The sequence below is a fragment of the Scomber japonicus genome, chromosome 19, assembly GCF_027409825.1.
Source record: "Scomber japonicus isolate fScoJap1 chromosome 19, fScoJap1.pri, whole genome shotgun sequence".
NCBI lineage: Eukaryota > Metazoa > Chordata > Actinopteri > Scombriformes > Scombridae > Scomber > Scomber japonicus.
Genome location: NC_070596.1, coordinates 774,305 through 797,568, shown reverse-complemented (window position 1 = coordinate 797,568; position 23,264 = coordinate 774,305). Strand labels below are relative to the sequence as shown.

Below are 23,264 nucleotides of genomic sequence, written 5' to 3'. Positions count from 1 at the left end.
TTTGGATCAATTAAGCTACAAACTACGATATGTTACACCAGCTATGCTAGTCCCCTCAAAGGTTAGCATTGTCAGTACAGCCTTCCTTTAGTCATCGGCACATATTTGCATGTCAAATTTCACAATAGTTCAAAAAATTCCCAAACATTTACTCAACCGTTGTGAGCTGGAATCCACTTATTGTTGTTTTTAAAGGCTTTTATATGTTTAAAGAGTTGTGGTGCTTGGCTGGAGCTGAGGTGGTAGATGTCCATGTTCTTTATTGTAATGAACGCTGGAAAGGGAAAGGGCTCGCTCAATCACAGTGAGGATGGTATTTGGCTCCACCAAAAGTGTCACCTTTAAAATGATGGTCAGGGTATATGATGGGTCACAGGTGTAGTCAACAGATGTGAGGCAGATCATTGAATTGTGTGCTATTTGTGATGACAGTGAAACTTCATGTAAAGCTCAGCTGGTTCATCAATGATAAAGCTTGTTGCCATGACATACAATTTAAACATATATAATATATATAACTACACACACACAGTCACACAAAATCAGCAACAATTCATCCAGAATGTATATTACATTTATATATGAATCAGGTCTGCTCACATGTCATTCACACAGACACGCACACACACACACACACACACACACACACACACACACACAGGCGAGACACAACACATTACTAGGCAAAATGCTAATGAACAGCGGAGGCTTAAGAATTCAATTAGCAGTCTGACTCTGTGTGTGTGTGTGTGTGTGTGTGTGTGTGTGTGTGTGTGTGTGTGTGTGTGTGTGTGTGTGTGTGTGCGTTCAGAGATGACTGTAAACTGGGAATTAATTAGAAACACTGAACACTCGCATAGATAAAGAGAGAGAGAGGGGGGTTGGAGAAAGAGAAGAAACAGAAAGACTAAAGAAACAGAGTGAGCGAGGGAGAATAAAAAAAGAGTACTGTAGAGTGAGCAGAGAGAGAGAATAAAGAGAAATATAGAGAGAGACTACAGCTGAGGGACAAGAGAGAAGGAAGAATAAAGAAACTGTACACTAAAATTATACAGAGAAAGTGTAGAGAGTGTATATCAGAATTAAGAGAGGGAGTGAGGTAATGACATTTTGAATTTGAAAGTATTTGAACTGTTAAAAGGTATGATTCATCACTGACACATCTACATCTGACTAAATGAAACACATTATTTCAAAATGAATAAAAACCTAAAGAGGAATTCCACTATTCAATTATTCTCCATTATCTTATTTTATCATTATATTTTTACTCTTTAGACATTCTTACTAGTGTAGTATGTTAACAGGTGATTTTCCAACTACAAAAAGCACACATTGGCTGCTCAAACCCCTTAAATGTATATTCTTGTTGAAAGGTCAGTTCTGTGGCGCCTCCTCAACCATGACGAGAAAGTCTACACTTTTTATATTTTCCTTTATTAGATTCTAAATTATTAAGAACTTTGGATAAAAGGCAATTTTATAACTAACGTCAATGAGCTTTGTACCATTCTTTAACATAGGGAACCTTTATGTTGCTGAGTCTGACTGATAAATCATCCAGATTGATATAAGCACGTTCTATATACTGTATATCAGTATTGCCGGCCATCCATGTCAGCCAATAATTAACAAGAAATAGTTCGAGAAATATTTTGAAAGTTTTCAAGTTTCAAGTTTTTCAAGAAAATTGGTATGGCCCAATTATATTTCTCAAATATCAGTCACATCAATCTCAAATGTACTGTATTAATTGGGCTGTAATGTTAATTTAATCCACTATTTGAGGCTAATATGTCTTAATCTCACGGTTTTTATTTTCCATCCACTCAAAATGCAAACTATCATTTCTAAACTCCTGAGTTTATCCACTGTGTAGAGAAATGAGAGCGACCTTCAATCCGTCCATCCCTAATTAATCATCAACCCTCTAAGGAATTGGACCAATCCCAATTAACGGTGGTGAGGAGGAGCAAGGTTCGACCCACAGAAGCAGATAATAATTGTTCCCAAGGCGAACATTCAGAGCAAGGAGCGTCCCCAAATCCCTCCGCTGCCCTCGTCTGTTTGCTATGATTTGCATGTTATTATCCGTCTGAGTTATTTTGGTCTGTTTGTCTAATGAGGATGAAAACAGCAGGATGTCAACAGCCACCAGGAATGTGGAGGTTGCTTGGTTTGAATGTGCACACAGGAAGTTGGAGTGAAGACACATTCCTGACTATAGTCACTCCTCTCTTCTTTTACTTTCCTAATCACTTTTTCATGTCATCCTCCTCCTCCACCTGCCCTGTCTTGATGGTTTGGGCCATTTCTCTTTCTCTCTCGATTTCCTTCCTTCTGCTTTTCTTCATCTTTGGTGTTTTTTCATTCTGTGTGATCAGAAGTTCTTCTCTGTGAACTCTCTGCTCCACACTTTTGATGTACGAGGCTTTGGCAACATGTTCACAGATCTTGTCTTATGAATAACAAACATGATGTGAGTCTGATTCATGACAAAATCACTACAAATATGCCTGTTTGTACTTGGCAAGAACAGATGTTCTTCTTTCATAATAATCCCTCCTTTTTCTCAGATCAGTTACAAAAATGTTTGAATGTCAGAAGTAAGTCAGACTAAAGCAGTAGAATCAAGAGAATGGTGCTTTATAAAAGAATATGCTTGAAACAGGTTAATTAGTTGTGACATCCTGTAAATTCACCACATATCATATTGGGTTTTTTTTGTAAAGCTTTGTTTTGTAGTTATATTTGGCATGACTGATAGATTAATTATTGTATCTTGTATACAACACAGTACATGAACACTAGACTTGTTTTAATATTCCAGAATTGCAGCCATATAGATCAACAGGACATATGTTTACATCACCATATAATAGCCTACATTTGAACAGCAATGAGATACAAAAACAAAAACCCTATGATCCAACAAATGTATTTTAATCAGCAGGATAAACTCTTAACAAACTTTGCAAACTAAGTATTTAGGCCACAACAATAAAATGAAACAAATAGCCTTGCTACTGTTAATTGAATGCAGCGATGCCAGCAGATTCATCCACGCAGGATCCAAACAAAAAAAAAAATACTTTAGGATTCTGGCATAAGTTAAGTGTTTGCCTAAATTTCTTCAGTCATCATCTTTTCTAAATCACTGGGGCTGGAGAAGATTTAAACCTCCTACTGATCAATTACATGTTCTGTATGTTTGTATGTATGTATGTTAAATGTCATGTTGCTTTAGTGTACAGCTTTTGAATCTTGTGCTACCAATGACCAAACAATCAGGGAATCTCTAACTTAACAGTGGAGGCAAAACCAAAGTGTGTTTATGATTCAGAAACGGGGTCATGCCATCCACATGACATCAAGGGTGACTACCTCTGAAGACATCTAAAGACTCTAACTCCCTGGCTGTCAATCTCACATCTTTTATAACTTAATCATTGTGCCTCACAAAGAGCCTAAAAGGCCTTTAAAATCTTATTTTTATGGACATGATATTTGCCAAAGTGTTTTTTGTTTTAGCTTTTCAAATGTTGGCAGTTCAACCACAGCTCACATATTACATCTATAATAAACAGTGTGGAAACAACACTACATTTCAGCATATTAGGGCCCTTTTAGGTCCCATTGAAACCCATTAAAACAACATTTGTTTTTTATCCCACGACAGCATAAAATCATGCATTACATTTATAAAGCTTTCAAACTGAAGCTCTGGCTTCAAAATTGTAGCTTCTACTATTTTCCAGCTGATTGAGCCATTTTTCTTTTTTTTTTTTTTAACTCTTTGGGCCAAATGAATGCTATTTTCCACGAGGGACATTATTTCTCTATGGATGCTGCAGCCAAGTGTATTACAGAAGAGTGCAGTTCAGTGTGTTGTATGTGTAAGTATGGGTGTCAAAATGTGTCAAAACAAAATACCCATTGCCTTGAGTACCATAAATATCCACATTTTTGTGTTTTCTTGAAGAAGAAAAAAAGTGGCACCTTTAGCAAAAACTGGCATTTAAAATGAATGAGTATTACTTAGATTTTGATACAGACCTTTCAGATCCCTATGGGTACTAGAAAATAATCTTTTAAAATGTGGCACAAGGGTCCAATAATAGGTTTTCAGTGTCAGACAGTAAATATATGGGGTTCTGTGAAGTTGTTGTTGTACACAGTTAATTTCCCTCATGTATTTTCACTCTGAGTTTTACATGTAGGTCCTATAGGGACAAAAATGTGCTCCCATACTAACATTATGAGAGCAGGTCCCCACAAGTACTGTTCATACATGAATCCTCTTAAACCACATAAACCAGTTGTTTGGGTTAAGGCTTTTTTAGGGTTGACATTGACCCAAAAATATTTCTTTTAAAGGTTTGTGGATTTGACATGCAGCAGTTATGGTTAAGGGTTAGGCTAAGCTTCCGGGAATTAAATTTTAGTCAACACAGTGTCCTTATAAGTGACACAGACAAGGGTGTGTGTTTCATTTTTTTATGTGTGTGTGTGCAGCTGCAGGCAGCGGTGTGATCTGCACGAGAACAGACAGCAGCAGAACTTACATAAGACACACAATCCAAAATTCACATCAGTGTTCCCATCGCCTCTGATGGTTCTCGTCGGCGTGAACCTACACAAACCTGCATCCGGCAACCGCTTGTTCCACAATTCAAGAGTCAAACTAAAGCTTTTTCCAACATTACAGAACACAAACAGAAAGTTAGTATTTGTGTCAGTGTTAAAAGTTTCCGGGCTGTTTGTGTGCCGAAGTACAATTGAGGTCGCAGAAAGTGATGCAAACCAGCGTGAAAACAAAAATAACAAACAAACACACAAAAAACACCTGCGAGGAAAATCAGACACCAAACCGGATTTATTTTTCTATCTCTTGCTAGGATGAAAAGTCTTCATGAGGATTCATATGCTGACAGGTATTTAGGACTCCAGGGATTTGAAACTTGTTCAAAACCACACTCTAAATTCTAAAATATATAAGCAATGAGAAAATAAATATTGCAACTTTTTTACATGCAAAATGCAATTCTTTCTCCTACATGTCATTTTCAATGTGTTAAAAGACACAGAACTACCTTAAATGTCCCTATCAGGAATTTATCTATTTATCTAAATCAATATGAATGAAGAAAGTAAATTACAACACAGACCCATAAGGATGCTCTCACTCGTGCTGCAAACACACACTTGCTGGTGCGTCACTTATGAACAACCTTTTATGATTTTATGATTGATTGGTTGTATTAAATTGTCCACACTGTTTATTAATTGAGTGGCTTGGCAGGCACATGAGCCACACTAATGTCCTCTTGGGATATGTGTTAGTGTGTCTCTTTTTATTTTGTTACTCTGCATGGGCGACCAGACTAGTTTACCCTCTGGGGAGCAATAAAGTTATCTAAACAAATCATAATTTAATCATTTTATGCAGAGTCACTGCACAAAACTGTGTTTGTCACAGTGTTGTTAATGACCACCTTAGAAAAAGGGCTAATGGGCATATGTGAACTCTTCCCATTCTGGCTCATTCACTGTACATCACAGGACAGTTTTAGGGTTAGGGTTTCCCATGAACGTCTAAAGCCTGTGTCAGAGGGTTTAGATGAGGGTGGCAAGAATAACAGAATATTTCAAATTCTTTGGAATGAAAATGTTCACATTCAACCACTTAAACATGTTCAATGTCAACTGTAAAATCTCAGAACAACATCAACACAAAGAAGAAAATAAACTTCTCTTCATTGAATTTTTGACATTCCTCCAGATTGTGGTTCACTGCCCAGAGGCCCTGTCAGCCATGTTGAAATTAAAACATAAGCACACATAAGCTTCTGCTGATAAAATAACAAGTCTTAAGTGTGAGAGCTGAGCAAAGCTGGCAGTCAGCTTGCTTGTGTGTTTTTGAGGTTACAGGCTATCTATTGTTGAAGTCAATCTGATCAGGCAGGAAACGGCGTGTGTCCTGAACACAGCGTGCTGGACTCTGTCCATCCATACTGTACGACCTGTCCCTGTCTCTCTGTCTGACTTTCATCTGTTCTCCTGCTGTTCAGAGTCTAACTCTTTCCCTCTCTTATACAGACACCTGCTGTGTCTCGCTTCTCTTCGTGTTCCAATTTTGTCTCTATAATTCTCTTTTTCTTGTCGACCTGGAAAACCTTTACTGTCAGCTCACCCCTTCTTCCCCTTCACTCCTGCTGCTACTGTGTCTTTTTTTTCCTGATGCGGAGTGCTAATGGTACTCACAGCAGTACTAACAGCTGTAGATTTAGTAAATGTGGGTGTACAAGTAGCTTGTTTAGCAATAGCAACGGTGGAACACTACATTATAGTTCACAGCTGTACCGTTCAGGTCAGCCAGCTTAGGTGAGCTAGGCTAGGATAGCTATTATAGTGTAGTTTTCTTCAGCTCATTTTCTTACACTTAAGCTACTTGTATTCATTTTTAAACTGATTTATATTAGGGACAGTTCAGTTAAGTTTTGTACAGTTCAATACAGTAAACTGTTCAATTCCATACAATTCAGTTTAGCACTTAGCATTTAGTACAGTTAAAATTCTACAGTTAGCTCAGTTTAGCTAGTTGCAGCACACTTCAGTTATGGTTTGGTTTAGTGCTTTATCATTTAGTTCAGTATAGCACGGTTCTGTAAAGTTCAGTTTGGTATAGTTCAACTCATTACAGCTGGTTCATATTAGAAACAGTTAAGTTTAGTACAATTCATTACAGTTTAGCACCGTTTAGTATATTTAAAATATTACAGTTCAGCTCAGTTTAGCTAGTTGCAGTACACTGTAGTTTGGTATGGTTTAGTACTGTATCATTCAGTTCAGTAAAGTTTAATTCAGTACTCTTCAGCACAGTTAATTTCAGATCAGTACACTCCAGAACAGTTTAGTATGATTCAGTTACATTACAGTATTTATCGGAATTGGATTGAGTGTAGTTTAATTGTGTTGAATGGAACTTCCTGATCATCTTAGAGTGAAAATGGGGAAAAATATGACTCTATGCAGGGGAAACAGGGAATAGTTTGCAGGAGTTGAAGAAAGAATCAATAAATGTGTATATTTGCGCTGAGTGAATTCTATCAATACTTTTTTCAATCAATAGTTTTTGATTAACCACTCCTACTCTTGTCTCCCTCCAGGTCCACTGAAGGTGGTTGTACCCACAGAGTCTGTCTCCTCATACCTTGGCGACACTGCATTGCTGCGCTGTGAGGTATCAGGCGATCCGACGCCCATCATCCGGTGGCAGAAGAACCGGGAGGACCTGCCTCAGACATTTGACCCAGAATCTCGCGTGGCAGTGCTCCCATCCGGCTCCCTGCAGGTCAGCCGCGTCCAACCGCCGGACTCTGCAACGTACCGCTGTCTGGCTGACAACCCCGGCAGCACCAGAACGGGGACGGACGCCGAGCTACGAGTGCTCCCAGGTGACTGATTGAACACTGATGCATGCAAACACATGGCTGCTTGGTTTATTGATCTATTGGTCGATTGATTTGAAATGGCACTATAGATGTTCATTTAGTTCACATGCTTGAAATTAATTTATCAATAAGGCCACCTGTCATAAACAGCTACTGAGAGAAGGTGTCATTTAATATCTCCAGTCTCGTTACAGTGAGTTACAACAGCAGCAGTTTTATTTAATAGTGAGTTACACCTCTTCTACAGTCATCATTTTGTCAGGTAGTCATTTCGTTTCAATTCCTCCTAGGGCTGGACGGCTCATTTTAAAACGAAATGTGATGTGATGAATATACACTGTGTATGATGGTGATTATAATAATAAGTCTGCGGACTGATGGAAGCAGCTTCTCCTGAGTCTGCGGGGAGTCTGTCAGCCGCCGCTGTTCCATACACTTCACACTGTCCAATTAAAGGAGTCCATACAGCATCCACTTCATCACTTAGATTACTGCTCAGGTTAGCTCACTCTATCTCTGGTTGGACACCGCTTTGACTCAGGGCTCACGAAGCACTCTTGCACTCAGTCCCAGCAGGGGCTCCCTGGAGCTGAAGCTTCGACCTTCAGCGGGATAATCACATGCACCCCACTGCTGAAAATACTGTAGTGTTTTTCAGCTGTTAATCTTTGCCTTGCTGAACAGTGTCTTTAAGTTTAGGAGGAAGAATCAGATGCAACAAAGCAGTCGTTTAATCTCAAAACTAGCCAATACTATGCAGTATGGGTAATAAATCAATTGATTCATTAATTAATAACATTTAAAAATGTAACGTGAGGGTTCAGTAAGTGGTGGTTGGATCACACACTTAAAGCAAGGTTTGTAGTACTGCGTCAACTCAACGCTGTAGCCCTGTAGAGCCCTCTGTGTCGCTGTGTACCCCCAGCAGAGCCCTACGCCGTCACCTGACGTGCACATCCTTTGCGGCGACGCAGACCGCAAAGGTCCACAATACATCGTTTCCGGCATTTTGGCAACAACAACTTTCACGATAGACCCTTCAGGAACCTCACACCCCCTCGTGTTTTGGCAGTGAATTGCACAGCGTCATTCAACTCTGATGCATAACTTCTAAAGGTTCATGGCGGTACCTCCAGTGTCAAGTTGATGCAGTACTATAAACCTGGCTTTATGAGACTGATAACTTTCTTAAGCAACTACAACAACACTCCCTTGTTTACAAAGTCACATGTAGCCGAGGACTTAAACTGCAGTAAATGGAAGCAAACTACATGATTATTGTAACTGTTTACCAATGTTGATGTGAATATTTTAACATGTAGATATGTAAAAAGAAAAAAAATGTATAAACATAAATATGTAAATAGTTATGTTTAACATTGTAAATATGTTTTTAGAAAGTTAACTGAAATATATGAATTAACTTCTAAAATTTACAAAAATGTATCATCAGGAAATAAAAAATGGAATGAATCCATGTACTTCATAAAATTATAATACTTATAATACATAAATTGCACAAACGTGTAGTGTTTCCATGCTGATGGCTTTACATGGCCAGTTTTCCAGCTGAATGCTTTTTCTCTTTGTGTCTTTTTTCCTTCTTTGATGGAAAGAGGAAGAGATGGATCAGATGGATTAAGCTTTAATGGTTCTGACACCATAAAGATTTTATTAACATCATTAAGATTTTACCAGATAGAGTAATCAGAGGGGACTCAGAGGTTAAAGGTCAGATAGTATGGGACGGCACCGGCAGATTTCCATGTGTCATCTCCAGATAATGTGTGACCTTTGACCTCCGTCCTACTTTCTGCCTTGTTCCATTAGTTGTGAGTCAGTCTGGATAAGACAATGAGATTAAAGACAGAAGACATACACCGGCTGTGTGTGCTCAGAGACTGATCTGATTTACTAGTTTCCTATGAGGTTTACTGAAGATACATTAGAAAATATCTGCTTGTGAAGTCAGGCACAAGCCTGCTGACATAAAAACTGAAGAACAGCTAATACCACTTTGATACCACTCTTTAAAATAAATATGAAGCTAGAGTCAGCAGCCAGTTAGCCTAGCTTAGCATAAAGACTGGACGCAGGGGGAGGCAGCTAGCCTGGCTCTGTATAATGGTAATGAAGGAAGTCTTAATTAACAAAGCTGCATTAGTACCCCCAGGGGCCCCTGGACACTGAAGCTCATGTCTCCCAAATAGCTTTTATTTTATTAAGTTATTCAGTCAAGTGGAAACCTTGTAACTCCATATGCAGTTTTGGACATACTAGGTTTCTGACAGTGACCATAATTATCAACATCAAGAGAATGGGTCACGCCTTGTGTCGCCATTATTGAGTGCCCCTTTCTGCAGGACAAATAAGAACACACACAAGAACATACAGAGGAACAGTAAGGAAACTCTAACAGACGAAGTTGCCAATATTTCTGCATGTTTCATCTAAAATCCAATTTTGAATTGAAAAGCTGCAGATGAGTAAAAACACCAACATCCACCAACAACACCAACACCCACAAACCAACAACAACTTACACTCACCAACCAACACCAGCACCGCCATCAACAACCAATACCCACCAACCAACACCACCAACAACAACCACCCACCAACAACAACCAACACCCACCAACCAACACCACCAACAACCAACACCCAACAACCAATACCCACCAACCAACACCACAACCAATAACCAACACCCATCAACCAACACCACCAACAACAACTTACACCCACCAACCAACACCCACCAACCAACACCACAACCAATAACCAACACCCACCAACCAACACCCACCAACCAACACCACAACCAATAACCAACACCCACCAACCAACACCACCAACAACAACTTACACCCACCAACCAACACCACAACCAATAACCAACACCCACCAACCAACACCACCAACAACAACTTATACCCACCAACCAACACCACCACCGCCAACAACAACCAATACCCACCTACACCCACCAACCAACACCACCAACAACAACCAACACCCACCTACACCCACCAACCAACACCCAACAACCAACACCCACCAACCAACACCACAACCAATAACCAACACCCACCAACCAACACCACCAACAACAACTTACACCCACCAACCAACACCACAACCAATAACCAACACCCACCAACCAACACCACCAACAACAACTTATACCCACCAACCAACTCCACCACCGCCAACAACAACCAATACCCACCTACACCCACCAACCAACACCACCAACAACAACCAACACCCACCTACACCCACCAACCAACACCACCAACAACAACAACCACCCACCAACAACAACCAGCACCCACCAACCAACACCACAACCAACAACCAACACCCACCTACACCCACCAACCAACACCACCAACAACAACCAACTGACAACAACCAACCAACAATCCATTTTTATTTAAATGCCACCCAAGGATACTTTACAGAGTGAGCAAGAACAATCAAAGAAACCAAGCAATGAAAAAAAGCAGCACTAATAGATCAATACTCATACCCAACAGCACAGGATGCATGCCCACATACTCACATTTATAAAACAGCCTTAAACTTGGGAGGTAAGAGAGAACAATTTTATAGATTTGTTACAATGGAGAAGGAAAGGCCAATTTGAAGAGGTGAGTTTAAAGTAGTGATTTAAATGAAGCAGCCGATGTGCACTGAGGAATATCCTGAGAGAGTGTTCCAAAGATTAGGAGCCGCCACACTGAAAGCCCTCTCGCCTACGGTGTGGAGCCTGGAAGGGGGAGTGATAAGTAAGTGGGCATCAGAGGAACGTAGTGTGTGTCGAGGTGTGTAAGGTTGGAGAAGGATAGATAGGTAAGAAGCTGGCAGACCATGGAGTGATATGTAGACGAGAAGGAAGCAGCAACTGTGATATTGTTACCTTAGTGCAGTGAAATGTGGCACTAATGGCTTTCCATATATGTGTGTGTGCTGCTATCAGAAAGTGTGTCCCTGCTGCTTCCTCATTGTGATGCGGGTGGTGCCGGCGTGTCAGCTGATGTGCTGACAGTCTCCTTCAGCAGCGTGTCCGTGAAAACATTAAAGGAGTCTCGCTGCCATTCAGTGATTATCTCTGTGATCCCTCGCTCTTTACACATCTCTGTGACCAACACTCCAATCTGCTGTGTGGACACCCCCCCCCCCCACCATGGCTGTTTCTTCTTCTTCTTCTTCTTCTTTTGTCTGCTTCTGTTCAGCGCTCGTGTTTCTGCTGATCGCCTTGTTTTCTGTTTCTTTTGTTTTTAGCTCCTGAATCCAGAGGTCATGCAGATTTACATTTGATTTGTGTGTGTGTGTGTGTGTGTGTGTGTGTGTGTGTGTGTGTGTGTGTGTGATGCCGCATATGAATCAGACAAATTTCTTTGTGCTGCAGGTAGAACTTACTAAATAGTCTCTACACTCTTATAAAATGGAATTATCATTTAACTATGTATTTATTGGGTGCATTTAAGCTCAAGTTAGTAGTCTTGTTAGCCATTTTAAGTGTCTTCATTTTGACTCCTGATTTTTTTTTATTCTATACAAATTTTGCTTATCATTTTATCTCAGTTTTTGTAATCAGAATGGAAATGCATTCTAATGACAGGTATGAACTGATGTACTCAGTTCTCAATTGTCTACATGTGATTGAATTATCCAAGATGCATGTTTGAACAGCAGAAAGTCTCCACAAATCTGAAGGAAGCTTTAGTACAAGCCTGCTGGTGCCCAGTGCTACACTGAGTGTGTACATAATGTGTGTAGATGGAGTTTGTGAATCAGTCGGATGATGAGCAAAACAGGACAGTGGAAGTGTTGCTGGTTATTCAGTCGCCAAAAAGTCTTCCCTCCGTTATTACCAAATGGAGTCAATGTGTGTTCCACGTATTTTACAGCCAACTACCTGCTTAACCAAACTCAGTCCACTGTACGATTTTCAACTCTAATATTTAATATTTGATGAAGTTTTACAGCATTGTTTCTTTCTGTCACTCAGCTAAAGGAATATAATATATCTGTGCTAAAGCCAGGCTGGTGATCTCCAGCTGTGTTTGAAAAAAAATAAATAAAAAATCCTTCTACTTTTATAGGAAACTGAGACATGATCTCACAGTTGTCAAACCTCCTGCTGGGTCTAAACATCTAAACTGTGCAATAGCAGGTTCTTCCCCTTCATTCATGAACAGACTACACTTCATAGAACCCTTAATCTGTCTTACATCTGCACCCATTACTCCATATTGAGATGTGGCGTAAGGCAACTTGCATTATTCATTAGGTCGTATTGCAACTGGCCAGGGGCCACATCTCCAGCCAATCAGTGTAGGTGCTCATTAATAATGCTGATTTTATATGAATCACTTCAGAATCAGAATGGAGGACAGAGGGGAACCTGTACTGTAAGGAATGATGGATTTAGAGAAATCTAAACAACTTTTGGTCAGTAATTAGTCATATGTTTTAAAACAGACTCATTATTTATGAAAATAGGCCATATTACCAGATTCTGTAAATGTATTGAATATTTTTTCAATAATAAAATATACATAAGCATCTTAAAGTAATGTTAAACTTGTAGATGGTGCTACAATTTGAGTTCAAATCATTAAAAGATTGCTTTTTTTTCTTAAATGACTTCCTGAAGTGTAAATCAGCTCACAGTGATTCATGTCAGACTGATTAAATTAAATGACTAAATGCTCATTTATAGTCATGGATTAACAGTTTTACCCAGTTTTACAAATAGTGTGTGTGTGTGTGTGTGTCAGCGCCACGGGGCATGCTGATTTAACTTTCTGTCTCTTGAAGGAAATCGTTTTGTCATTCTCTGAGAACCCTCCAGTCTGTAGGTTGACCTGAGGGCGAAAACAACCTGCCCCACTGCAGGAGGTTGTGTGTGGGGGTTATAAACAAACAGGGCCTATATCTCTCACTCTTGTCTTTGTACAGTGGGCTGCTCAAGCCACCCACAGAGCGAGCAGCCCGCAGGATTTCTCCTGGTGTTACTGATGTCCAATCCCACTATGCGTGTGTTGAGTTTGTCTTAGATCAGAACGGAAAGTTTTGACCTATTGATTTTTTTAAGCCAATGCTGAGACCACTATTCAAACAGCCAATCATCTATGTCAGTGGATTAAAGACAGTGTGACATCATCAGGTCTATCGGAGCAGGAACTGCCACGTCAGGCCTGAAATTCATGAGTTTCCACTTCCATAACCTGCTAACGTTTTCTCAGCGCATTTTGAGCAATAAAAACCAGATAAAGTGAACAGACTTACACACCTCCACAATGTATCCTTCCGCCACAGCTCACTGAGGTAGTGAGGAACTTCATTCCATGGTAAAAAAAAACAGGGAATCTCACACTAAACAGGCTTTAACTTTAGAAGATACTGACTCAATTGAGCTAACTCAAAGTGCAGATTCACCGTTTTAGCTTCAGCCTAACTTTGGAATGTGTATTTGCATATTCCCATTTCTGTCAGTGTAGTGACGTTCCCAGAGAATCTCCTCGGGGTTATTTATGGAGTGTGGGAATTGTTACAGCGACGAGACCCATTTCCATGTACATGATGGCATATCAATATTGTATTAAGACACACATCTTTTAAGCACAGGGATATCACATCAGAAAACAGCATTATTTTTTGATTTGAAGTTTTGGAAAGCACAGACAGATGATGTTGATTAGTTAAAGTCTGTGTAAAGTAAGAATAAATGTGTTCTGACTTTGACATACCATAGAAACGTGTTTTGTTAACCACCCTGCCAAATTTGAATGATTAAAATAATCACCAAATATATGAAATTAGGCTTCAAAGTTGTGAAAAATCAGCCTCTTTCTCTGCTCCCAAATGTTGTGGGCGTGTCTGCCGAGTTCCCTGAAACCCCGCCCCCTACCAAGTGTCACCTGTCAATCAAAGTCACCACCTCTACCAGAAACATGGACCCTACATCTGAGAGCTTTCTGCTGCTAACTCAGCTGGTAGCTCGGCGGCTAGCTCGCAGCTAACTGTAGACTGTAGTAGTAGTAGTAGTAGTGTGTGCTGAATGTATTTATACCTCTACAGCAGCAGGGGCGGGTTTATGCCACTAAATCCTGAACACAGAAATACATTTATGACCTATTTAATGTGTTTAGAAGAGAAAGTCTGAATTCACTTTACACCGTCTTTAATATTAGCCCGATTTCTGTGTGAGTGGGGCGAAAAGAAGCTGAGAAAGTAGGAGAGCTGGAAAAAAGAATAAGACGTTGTGGATTGACACTTTGTGCCGACAGTGGTAAAGAACATTTTCTGTCTCAACATGATAGTGACCTACTACACAAAGCCAGGACCATAAAGAAAAGCTTTTCCCAGTTGGGTGTTGAATAACCGGCCTTCACACTGCCCTGACTTCAACCCCATCCAACACTTTTTTCAAATAGACTGTAATACTGACTGTGAGCCAGACCTTATCACCCAACTTCATCACTAATGCCTCGCGTCTGCCAGGTTCTAAAATGTGCTGGAAAGCCTGAAACCAGAAGAGTGAAGAGATTATAATGCCTGTGGTTTGGAATGACATGTTGAACTATCATTTATGGCTGGAATGTTCCGGTTCACTGAAACTCGTAATATGTACCTTGGTTCAGCTTTTCACTCACCTTTCTCTCTCTCTCTCTCTTTCTCTTTCTTCTCTCAGAGCCCGGTGTGAGCAGGAGCCCTCAGTTCCTCCAGCGTCCGTCCAGAGTAACGGCTCTGCTGGGAACCGACGCCATACTGGAATGTTCTGCCTCGGGATACCCGACTCCAAGCATCCAGTGGAGGAGAGGAGAGGAACTGATTCAGAGCTGGTCAGTTTAACTGTCTGTCTGTGTTTATATTACACATGAGGAATAGTACATATTCTATGATTAAAGGTATAGTAAGCGATAATAATCCAATATATTTTTGGTCAAAATCACCGAATCTCTCCTCACTATCCGCAAGCTCTCCCCTCCCTTCTAAGTGCGCACTGAAAAAAAAGTCTGGTTTCAATACATAGCCTGGCTCTAAGATCCAGCAGATAAACATATGGGCTGTGTCCGAAAGCACTCTCTACTCCCTATATAGTGCACTACATAGTGAGTACGCCATATTGTAGTGCTGTCCGAATGTCTAGTGGGAATTATTATACTCTATATAGTGGACTCAAAGTATCCCACAATGCATCGTTAAAAGTAGTGTACAACCGATGGTTACTAACCAAGCATAACCAAGCGTCATTGCGCTGACGTAATTAACTGCTGCTTTTTTCTTTCTGCAGATGAGCTCCCTATATAGTGCACTATGTTGGACTCCCTATGTAGTGCTTAGGGAGTAGGGAATGAGTGAGTGATTTCGGACACAGCCATGGCCACCATAACAATGCTCCAGCCAATCAGAGACAGGGAGCGTTCATGCGCGTTCACGGTCAGAAGGGGGAAGGGGGTGGGGTCACGTAGTGTACGCAGTCGGAGTGAGAAACGGTGAATCTGTTACAAACACAATGGAGAAGGAGAGGTGACCAAGAAACATCCAGAGAGGAGAAGGTAAGAAGAACAAAACATATAAAAGAAGGACTTTGACCAGACAAGGACCCGCAGACACATCGGTTTGGTTTTCTAACCGTGGAGGGACAGATGGAGACCTGGCGGAGGACCGGAGAGTGAAGGCGGACGCTGATCTGCCGGACAGGTGAGTAAGATCAGCTCTGCTTCACATAAACTGTTACGTTACCTGCTGACATTCAGCTCACTGTCTAGTTAGTCAGGATGTTGTTGTTATTGTGATGTTATCTGTAAAGTAGCAGAGTTGTTACTACAGTTGTTTGACGCTCTGCACGTTAGCAGCGTGTTAACGTTAGCTACAATGTAGCTGCTGTGTAGTTGCTCGCTGTGTATCTGGTGTTTGTTCACTTCTTTCAAAGTGGTTACAGTCATGAAGACATATAAACACAAGTTTGCTATCACAATAAGATCGTTTGGAGTGATACATGGACCAACATGCTATATTATCTTTAGCTTCAACTCTGGTCACTGTAGTTGTGTAAAATCAACCTGAACAGCTAACTCCTGCTAGTTTTTACTCCGTTGTGTTTATATCAGGCGGGGAGTTTGGGTCCTCTGAAATGAGGCCAAGGCGGAAGTAATTTAGAACTGCATTCTAGCAAAAGGCCACCAAGGGGCAACTGTTTTGGTGTCAAAAGGACTTCCGTCTCAATACAAGTCAATGGAGAATTCACCAACTTCTCACTTGATTTCTAACCTCAGTAAAAGTTTTCAAAATGTGTTTATGGTCTCGATCGCTAGTTTAAAGCCTTTTTCAATGCAGTATGATGATCATTGGTAAAATTTTGGCCTCCCTGATTTTATATTAGATGATAAAGCAGGGTATGCATTAGAGCTACGTCGTGATTGACGATCTTGATTGTCCTCAAGATCCAGCCCTCGGCCCAGCCTCATGCCCATATAAGTAGAATTCGTGTTTTTATTTTTCCCAGCATGCACTTGAAATTTTGGAGATGGCGCTGCCTAGATTCGAAACTATTGGCTTCCGAGCAGCTGTCCACAGACAAATGGGTGACGTCACGGATGTTACGTCCATTTCTTTTATACAGTCTATGGTTTATATACATACACAGATTGATACACAGATAAACAGATTTACTTTATTGATCTTAGATTTAGAACAGCAGGTTATCCAGGCATTGCGAAAGGAAAAGAAAACACACAAATCAACACTAGACAATAGAAATGTATGTCTGTATAAAACAATAGCTCAATACAAAAATATAATTTTGAAAAACTGCATGTTGTTAGTTAAATGATGTTAATCTGATGTTTGTTTAATTCAGATGAAAAAATCAAGGCCTGGTGATTTCCAAAAACTAAACTAAATAAAATCAGCACATATTTTCTCCACTCAATTGTTACAAATCAGCTGTATTTTTTGTCTGTTTACATTGCACATTACTGTATCTTCTCAGTTATCCAGTAACAATGGCATAAGACTAATAATGGGTCTGTATTTATTCTTTTTAAAGGCATCCCAGACACAGATGTGATGTCAGCTCCAGAAACCTCCCAGCCTCTCATCCTGTAGCCCTGCTCCTCAGACCTGGACCCTGCTCTGCCCAGCACTCCCCTGGATTTTTCTCTAGACCTGCTCTGCTCCTCACAGCATTTCCCGTTGCCCAGTCCAGCTCGTCTTCAGCCTTTTCCCCAGTTCAAAATCCCATTTCTATTCCTCTCAATAAATGTCTTTTCCTTCAGTTGTGCCTCCTCGCCTCTCTGTGTCACACTTACAGTAACAAGCTTCAACTAATAACTGAGTATCGAATTATGTAAGACTGGGGTGGAGCCCCAGAAGGGGGGGGGGGGTCTGTTTTGGTTTTCACTCAAATGTCAATAACTTTTCTCGTCGTTTTCTCCCACATCGCTTACTATACCTTTAACCTCCATGGTAATGATCCCAACATCAAACACATAGTTAGCCCACACTAATGAACTTAAATGAGCCCAAACATGAGGTATGGTGATATTCTATATTCTTCTTGTTAACAAATCCCATGTGCAGAGCCAATCTAACACTGAATTGAGCTTCTAATAAGTATTATGTGTGAAGCAAAGCGTGATATATCTTATTCCTCTGGGCTGTAGAGCTCCTTCATTGTCCAAAAACTATTTAAAGCACGTCAATGAGTCACACTGTTGCACTGGATGACAGCTCCCTTCATTATCATGAACAAACACTGTAGTTTACTTTAACTCAATCCCACACATACCACCCTGCTAACAGAAATACTAATTAGACCAACAAATATGTATGAATCCGCAGCTGAAAATAGTTCCTAAGAAATGTACTGTTTCCTCTAAAAACTACAGTGCCCAGCTGTTTGGGGTTATCAAATTCAGTTGTATATATAGCGTCAAATCACAACAAAAGTTATCTCAAGACATAAAGCACACATAAAGCAGTTATACAGTAGTAGCTACTTCAAAGTTCCCCTCCTGTAGACTCTACTGTTTAATTTAATTTAAAGAGATCCAACTTTAACCCATGGCAATGGCAGTGGCAATGAACAGCTTCCCTTTAACGGGAAGAAACCTCAAGTAGAACCAGGCTTTAGGTGGACGGCCATCTGCCTTGACTTGGTTGAGAGAGAAAGGAAGAGGAGAGTGAGTGGCAACAGAATCCAACTTCCTGTTAAACTGTGAGAAAATATAAGGATTTGAGAGGGGTTTTCTTGGACAAAATAATACATATCTTGAGTTTATCCATCCCCCTGACTCTCAGACACTGCCCTATCTATGTGGGGAGAGGAGTCAATGTTCAGTATTATCAAACACTAAGAGAGAGCAGCTCTGCGATTACATGTCTGTGTGATTACATCCGTGAAAAAAATCCTTTTAATATATTGTATTTGGTATATTGTTGTTGTTCATCTTGTATATTTATTCGTAATCATCCCTCAATATTAATAATCTTCTGGACTGCTTGGGCAACATAGATTTCTAATCTGTCATGCCAGTAAAGCTTATCAGAATTTGAGTGCTCATCACTTTCAACTCTCTCCTTTTAGCAAATCCATGCTAATCTCACATTTGTTTATTACTCTGGCTTTGAAGTTAGCTTAACCGCTAATTTAGCTTAGCGAACAGCACTTACTGCTAACCGCTAATTTAGCTTAGCGGCTAGCAATGGCTTCTCTCCCTATCTCTCACCCTGGTCTCTCTTACTAGGTATGCCTTACATTTTAGCTATTCATAAGCCTCCTTTAGTTATATAGTATGCAATTAATGTAGTTTATTTGAGTTGTGGAGGTGAGGCTGCACAACATGAAAACCTAATTATTAGTCAGCTAGTCAGCTCTCTGTAGCTGGTGCTAGCCAACCTAGCATAGCCCCTACTCCTCCCGGTAGTTCTCCAGCAGCCAGGAAACCTTGGCGGCTGGGTGACTGTCTGAAGGAAGCGTAGCCCTAAGCAGAAGCCCACGGTTCACCACCAACTGGTTCAGGTTTCTAACAGGTTCTCTCCACTCAGCAATGCACCTAATTATTGGCAGCTGCATTGATAGAAATGTGAAGTTAGCAACACCGGCTAACAGAGTCAAATGTAGCCTTTACCTGGGGCCAGAGCAGCGGCATAGAATACAATTTGAAACTGCTGACTAAGAACTGCCCCGGCTAATTTGAGGTAATTAAAATGAATGTTGAGTCTGTGTGTACATTTGCAAACACAATGTTGGACTGTAGTTTTCTCTTAGGTTGTGTGTAGCTGTATGCTATCATTCAACAGCTGGCTGTGGAGATGATATAGATGTGGGCTTCATAGATAATTGGCAGAAATATTCACAAATATGAATTTATTAGTAGACCAAAAACATGACAACCCAGAGTTAAGACCAGGAGGCAGAGTCAAATTATTGAACCTGTTTAAAAAATCAATAATTACACATTGGTGAGTTATTTAAAGATTTATATTGTCAGTAGGAACCAGTGGGCTCAGGGCAGAGACGCACACACAGAGTAAGAAAGTCAAAAGGTATTGAGAGACAGATTAACACATTGATTTTTCTCTATTCACAGTATTTGTTGATAAGAATAAGAAATAAGAAAAATATAGAATATCACCACACTGATCGCTTATGAATAAAAAGCAAACATAAAAATGAATGTTTAATGATTTCTGTAAGCTATTGACTGATAAAACAAACATGTATAAAGCAAACATTTAAATGAGCTCCCTGTTTGTCTCTCTGAAGGAATAAGAAGTACTCTCTGTTGGCGGGAAGCAACCTGATCATCAGGAGTGTCACCGACGACGACTCCGGCAGTTACAGCTGCACAGCCGCCAACAAGAACAACAACGTCACTGCTAACACAGAGCTGAGTGTGCTAGGTAAGAAACCAGACATGCTTTTTGGATATTGCCTTTATTTTGATAGTATCTGTAGAAAAGTGACAGTTTTAAAACCCTAAACCACCCACCTAAATCTACTTCTAACATTAACACTCAAACAAGACTCTCAAGTCCTCACAAGGATAGAAGAGTAAGAATCACACACACACACACACACACACACACACACACACACACACACACACACACACACACACACACACACACACACACACACACACACCTTCAGTATTCAGTGCTGTGTGGAAATGATAGAATGAAGCTGTGTCACTTCTCAAAGCTCCTGAGGGGAAGGGATAAAAATAAATAAATAAATAAAATAAAATCCCAACTGGACTCAGCTAACAGCCCGACATCAGCCAAAAACAATAAAAAGAAATAAAATAGAATAAAAGAAATCCTCGGCGGGCAGAAAGCGTCCCGTCTGCAGACACTCTCGGGGACGGAGAATCACATCCAGAATCAAATGCGGTCATGAAATATGAAATCGGAGTTGTCTGCTTGCTCGAGGAGATTCGCATAAATAAAATATGTTTGTATTTATTGTCTGACTGCTTCTCAGCAGCTGGTGGATTCAGACTGAGGCTGTTCATTTATTCACGTGTATCCAGACACCTGAGCAGCAGCTGATTGTTGGTTTTGTGAGGAGTGAATGCCTAAAAAACCCAGATATTTCAGATGTAATCTTGTTGGATTTACATGACAAATAACCAAATATAGGCAGCAGTTTCCCATAAAAAGACTATGTTAACATAAATATTACCATCCCGAGGCTAATATTTTACACCACTGCTGCTTTTATGTTGCATAAAACACCCTACTGTATATAACAGCTTTTTATATTTCAGCCTGGAAAGTTGGAAGCTGTAAATGACATTAAAATGGTTTCTGTACTTGAACCCTTTTTACCGTTCTCGTGAGCCTGCGCTCTTTTAAAAGGATTTCACTATCGAAATGGATGATTAGTCTGAGTGATATTGCATCAGATTGAGGGAAAAAAAGGGAAAAGTTTTTTTTTTTTTCATTTCAGTGTTAGGTTTTGTTTACTGAATAACAGCTGTTGATGAAACAGCAACAATGACTCAAGGCTGTCATCTCCTCATTCCTTCTTTTTTCCCTGCAATTTAATAGTTTCAGTTTGACTCTCTAACTTAAATCTCAAGCTGTCACAGAACAGATAAAAATTTCTAAGGTGGGGCGATATGAACAAGATCTCTTTTCTTGACAGCTCATTTATATCCCAATAACGATACCTATCCCAATAAAGCACATTTTAATACAATACAATAAATAGTTGTTCCTTGCTTTCGTTTTCCATCCATCCTTTTTTTACTCCTGAGGTTAGTGAAACACTTACAGTAACATAACCAGCGTAGTTGTCATCAGCTGGAGTACTTCACCTGGGTGTGTGTCTCTGCTGGTGTGCACACACGGAGGGCTCAGCTCTGCCTGGGGGGAGAGTAGTAGAGTAAGAGAGTAGCACCACCATAAATGACAGCAAGCATTACAACTTAAGAGCCAAAACTTATTACTCTGCACTGATATTTTTAGAGTTAAAAAAAGTATACTTAAATTCAATACACTCATTAAGAATGCTAGAATTATCAGTCAAAGAGGAGTCACTTAAAGACACTACTCAGTAAAAAATAAAATATGATATTTAGCTATTATAGTATTTTCTTGTATTAAAAGCTAAATGTAGCCTTAATGTTTTATTAAAAGCATAATAACATAGCATTTGTATTTGTATATATAAAAGTACAATAACCAGGTAGATAATGTGTTTATTTGTGTGTGTGTGTGTGTGTGTGTGTGTGTGTGTGTGTGTGTGTGTGTAGAGAGCCAGCAGGAAGTGAGAGGGCTCAGAGACTCTGTAATACTCGTGTTCTATGGAGCTAAAAATGAGGCTTCCTGCTCAGTGAACCACGTTCACTACAAAAATTAGAGTGGCAACACAGTATCCACTTCCCTCCATATATCCATGCTACCTCATCCTCATGTAATAACTCTCCATTTGTGGCATATCTCAGCAATGATGACGCAATGTCAATGTGCGTTTGCGATACACACACCTTTGATTATGGCACCTACAACCACACAACCACACCAGATATGTTTGCTCCTGCTTTAATGAAACAAGAGGCCTTTTCTTTCTCTCTCTCTCTCTCTCTCTCTGTCTCTCTCTCTCTCTCTCTCTCTCTCTCTCTACGAGCAGAGTTGAAATCAAACAGAAGCAGCTGTTGTTTGTTCGACTCTCAGGAGAAAATCTGCAAATTAACCTTCGGGTGTTTTCTGTATTCCTTCCAGCTGGGCCTCCCCTGATCACCCCCCCCCCCCCCCCCCCCCCCCCCCCCCTCGTCCTTTCATGTCTTTGTCTCGGCGTCCCCGCACCAACAACCCCCCCCCACCCTCCGAAATATGTCTGTGTGTTCACATCACATTGTGTTTACACTGAGCTGCCTGCAAACATCACACAGTGTTTACAATAAACAGGAGGAGTCTGTCTGGCATCTGATCATATTAAGAGCTGCATTGTGACACGTCAACATTTAGCATGTGAACATCCAGCCAAGAGCCGCTTTGAACATCTCATCATCACTGAGCTATATGAGCAGAGTCAGAGCAGGGTTATTATCTGTAGGAAAAGGACAACTTTAACAGAGACTACAGGGATACAAGGAGCTTTATTGTCACCATAGATACACTTCTCAGTTCAAATGCTATTTATGATGACATGAGATAGTGTTTGCCAGACTTATTTGTGATAAGACAGCATAAGAGCCAAAAGAATTATTAAAGACACTCTTTATTTGTTTCTGGATAATTAACACTTTATAGTCCTTAGCATGACGTCCACTCATT

General features: G+C 40.3%; 1 protein-coding gene across 1 annotated transcript in view; it reads left to right on the top strand.

Annotated features, from left to right (window-relative positions):
- dcc (DCC netrin 1 receptor) overlaps nucleotides 1-23,264 on the top strand; it is a 185,217-nt gene that overhangs the window by 5,774 nt on the left and 156,179 nt on the right. Inside the window, exons 3-5 of the mRNA XM_053340503.1 lie at nucleotides 7,170-7,457; nucleotides 15,163-15,313; nucleotides 20,245-20,381. Of these exons, the coding sequence (XP_053196478.1) occupies nucleotides 7,170-7,457; nucleotides 15,163-15,313; nucleotides 20,245-20,381 (576 nt within the window). The remainder of the gene's footprint in view (nucleotides 1-7,169; nucleotides 7,458-15,162; nucleotides 15,314-20,244; nucleotides 20,382-23,264) is intronic.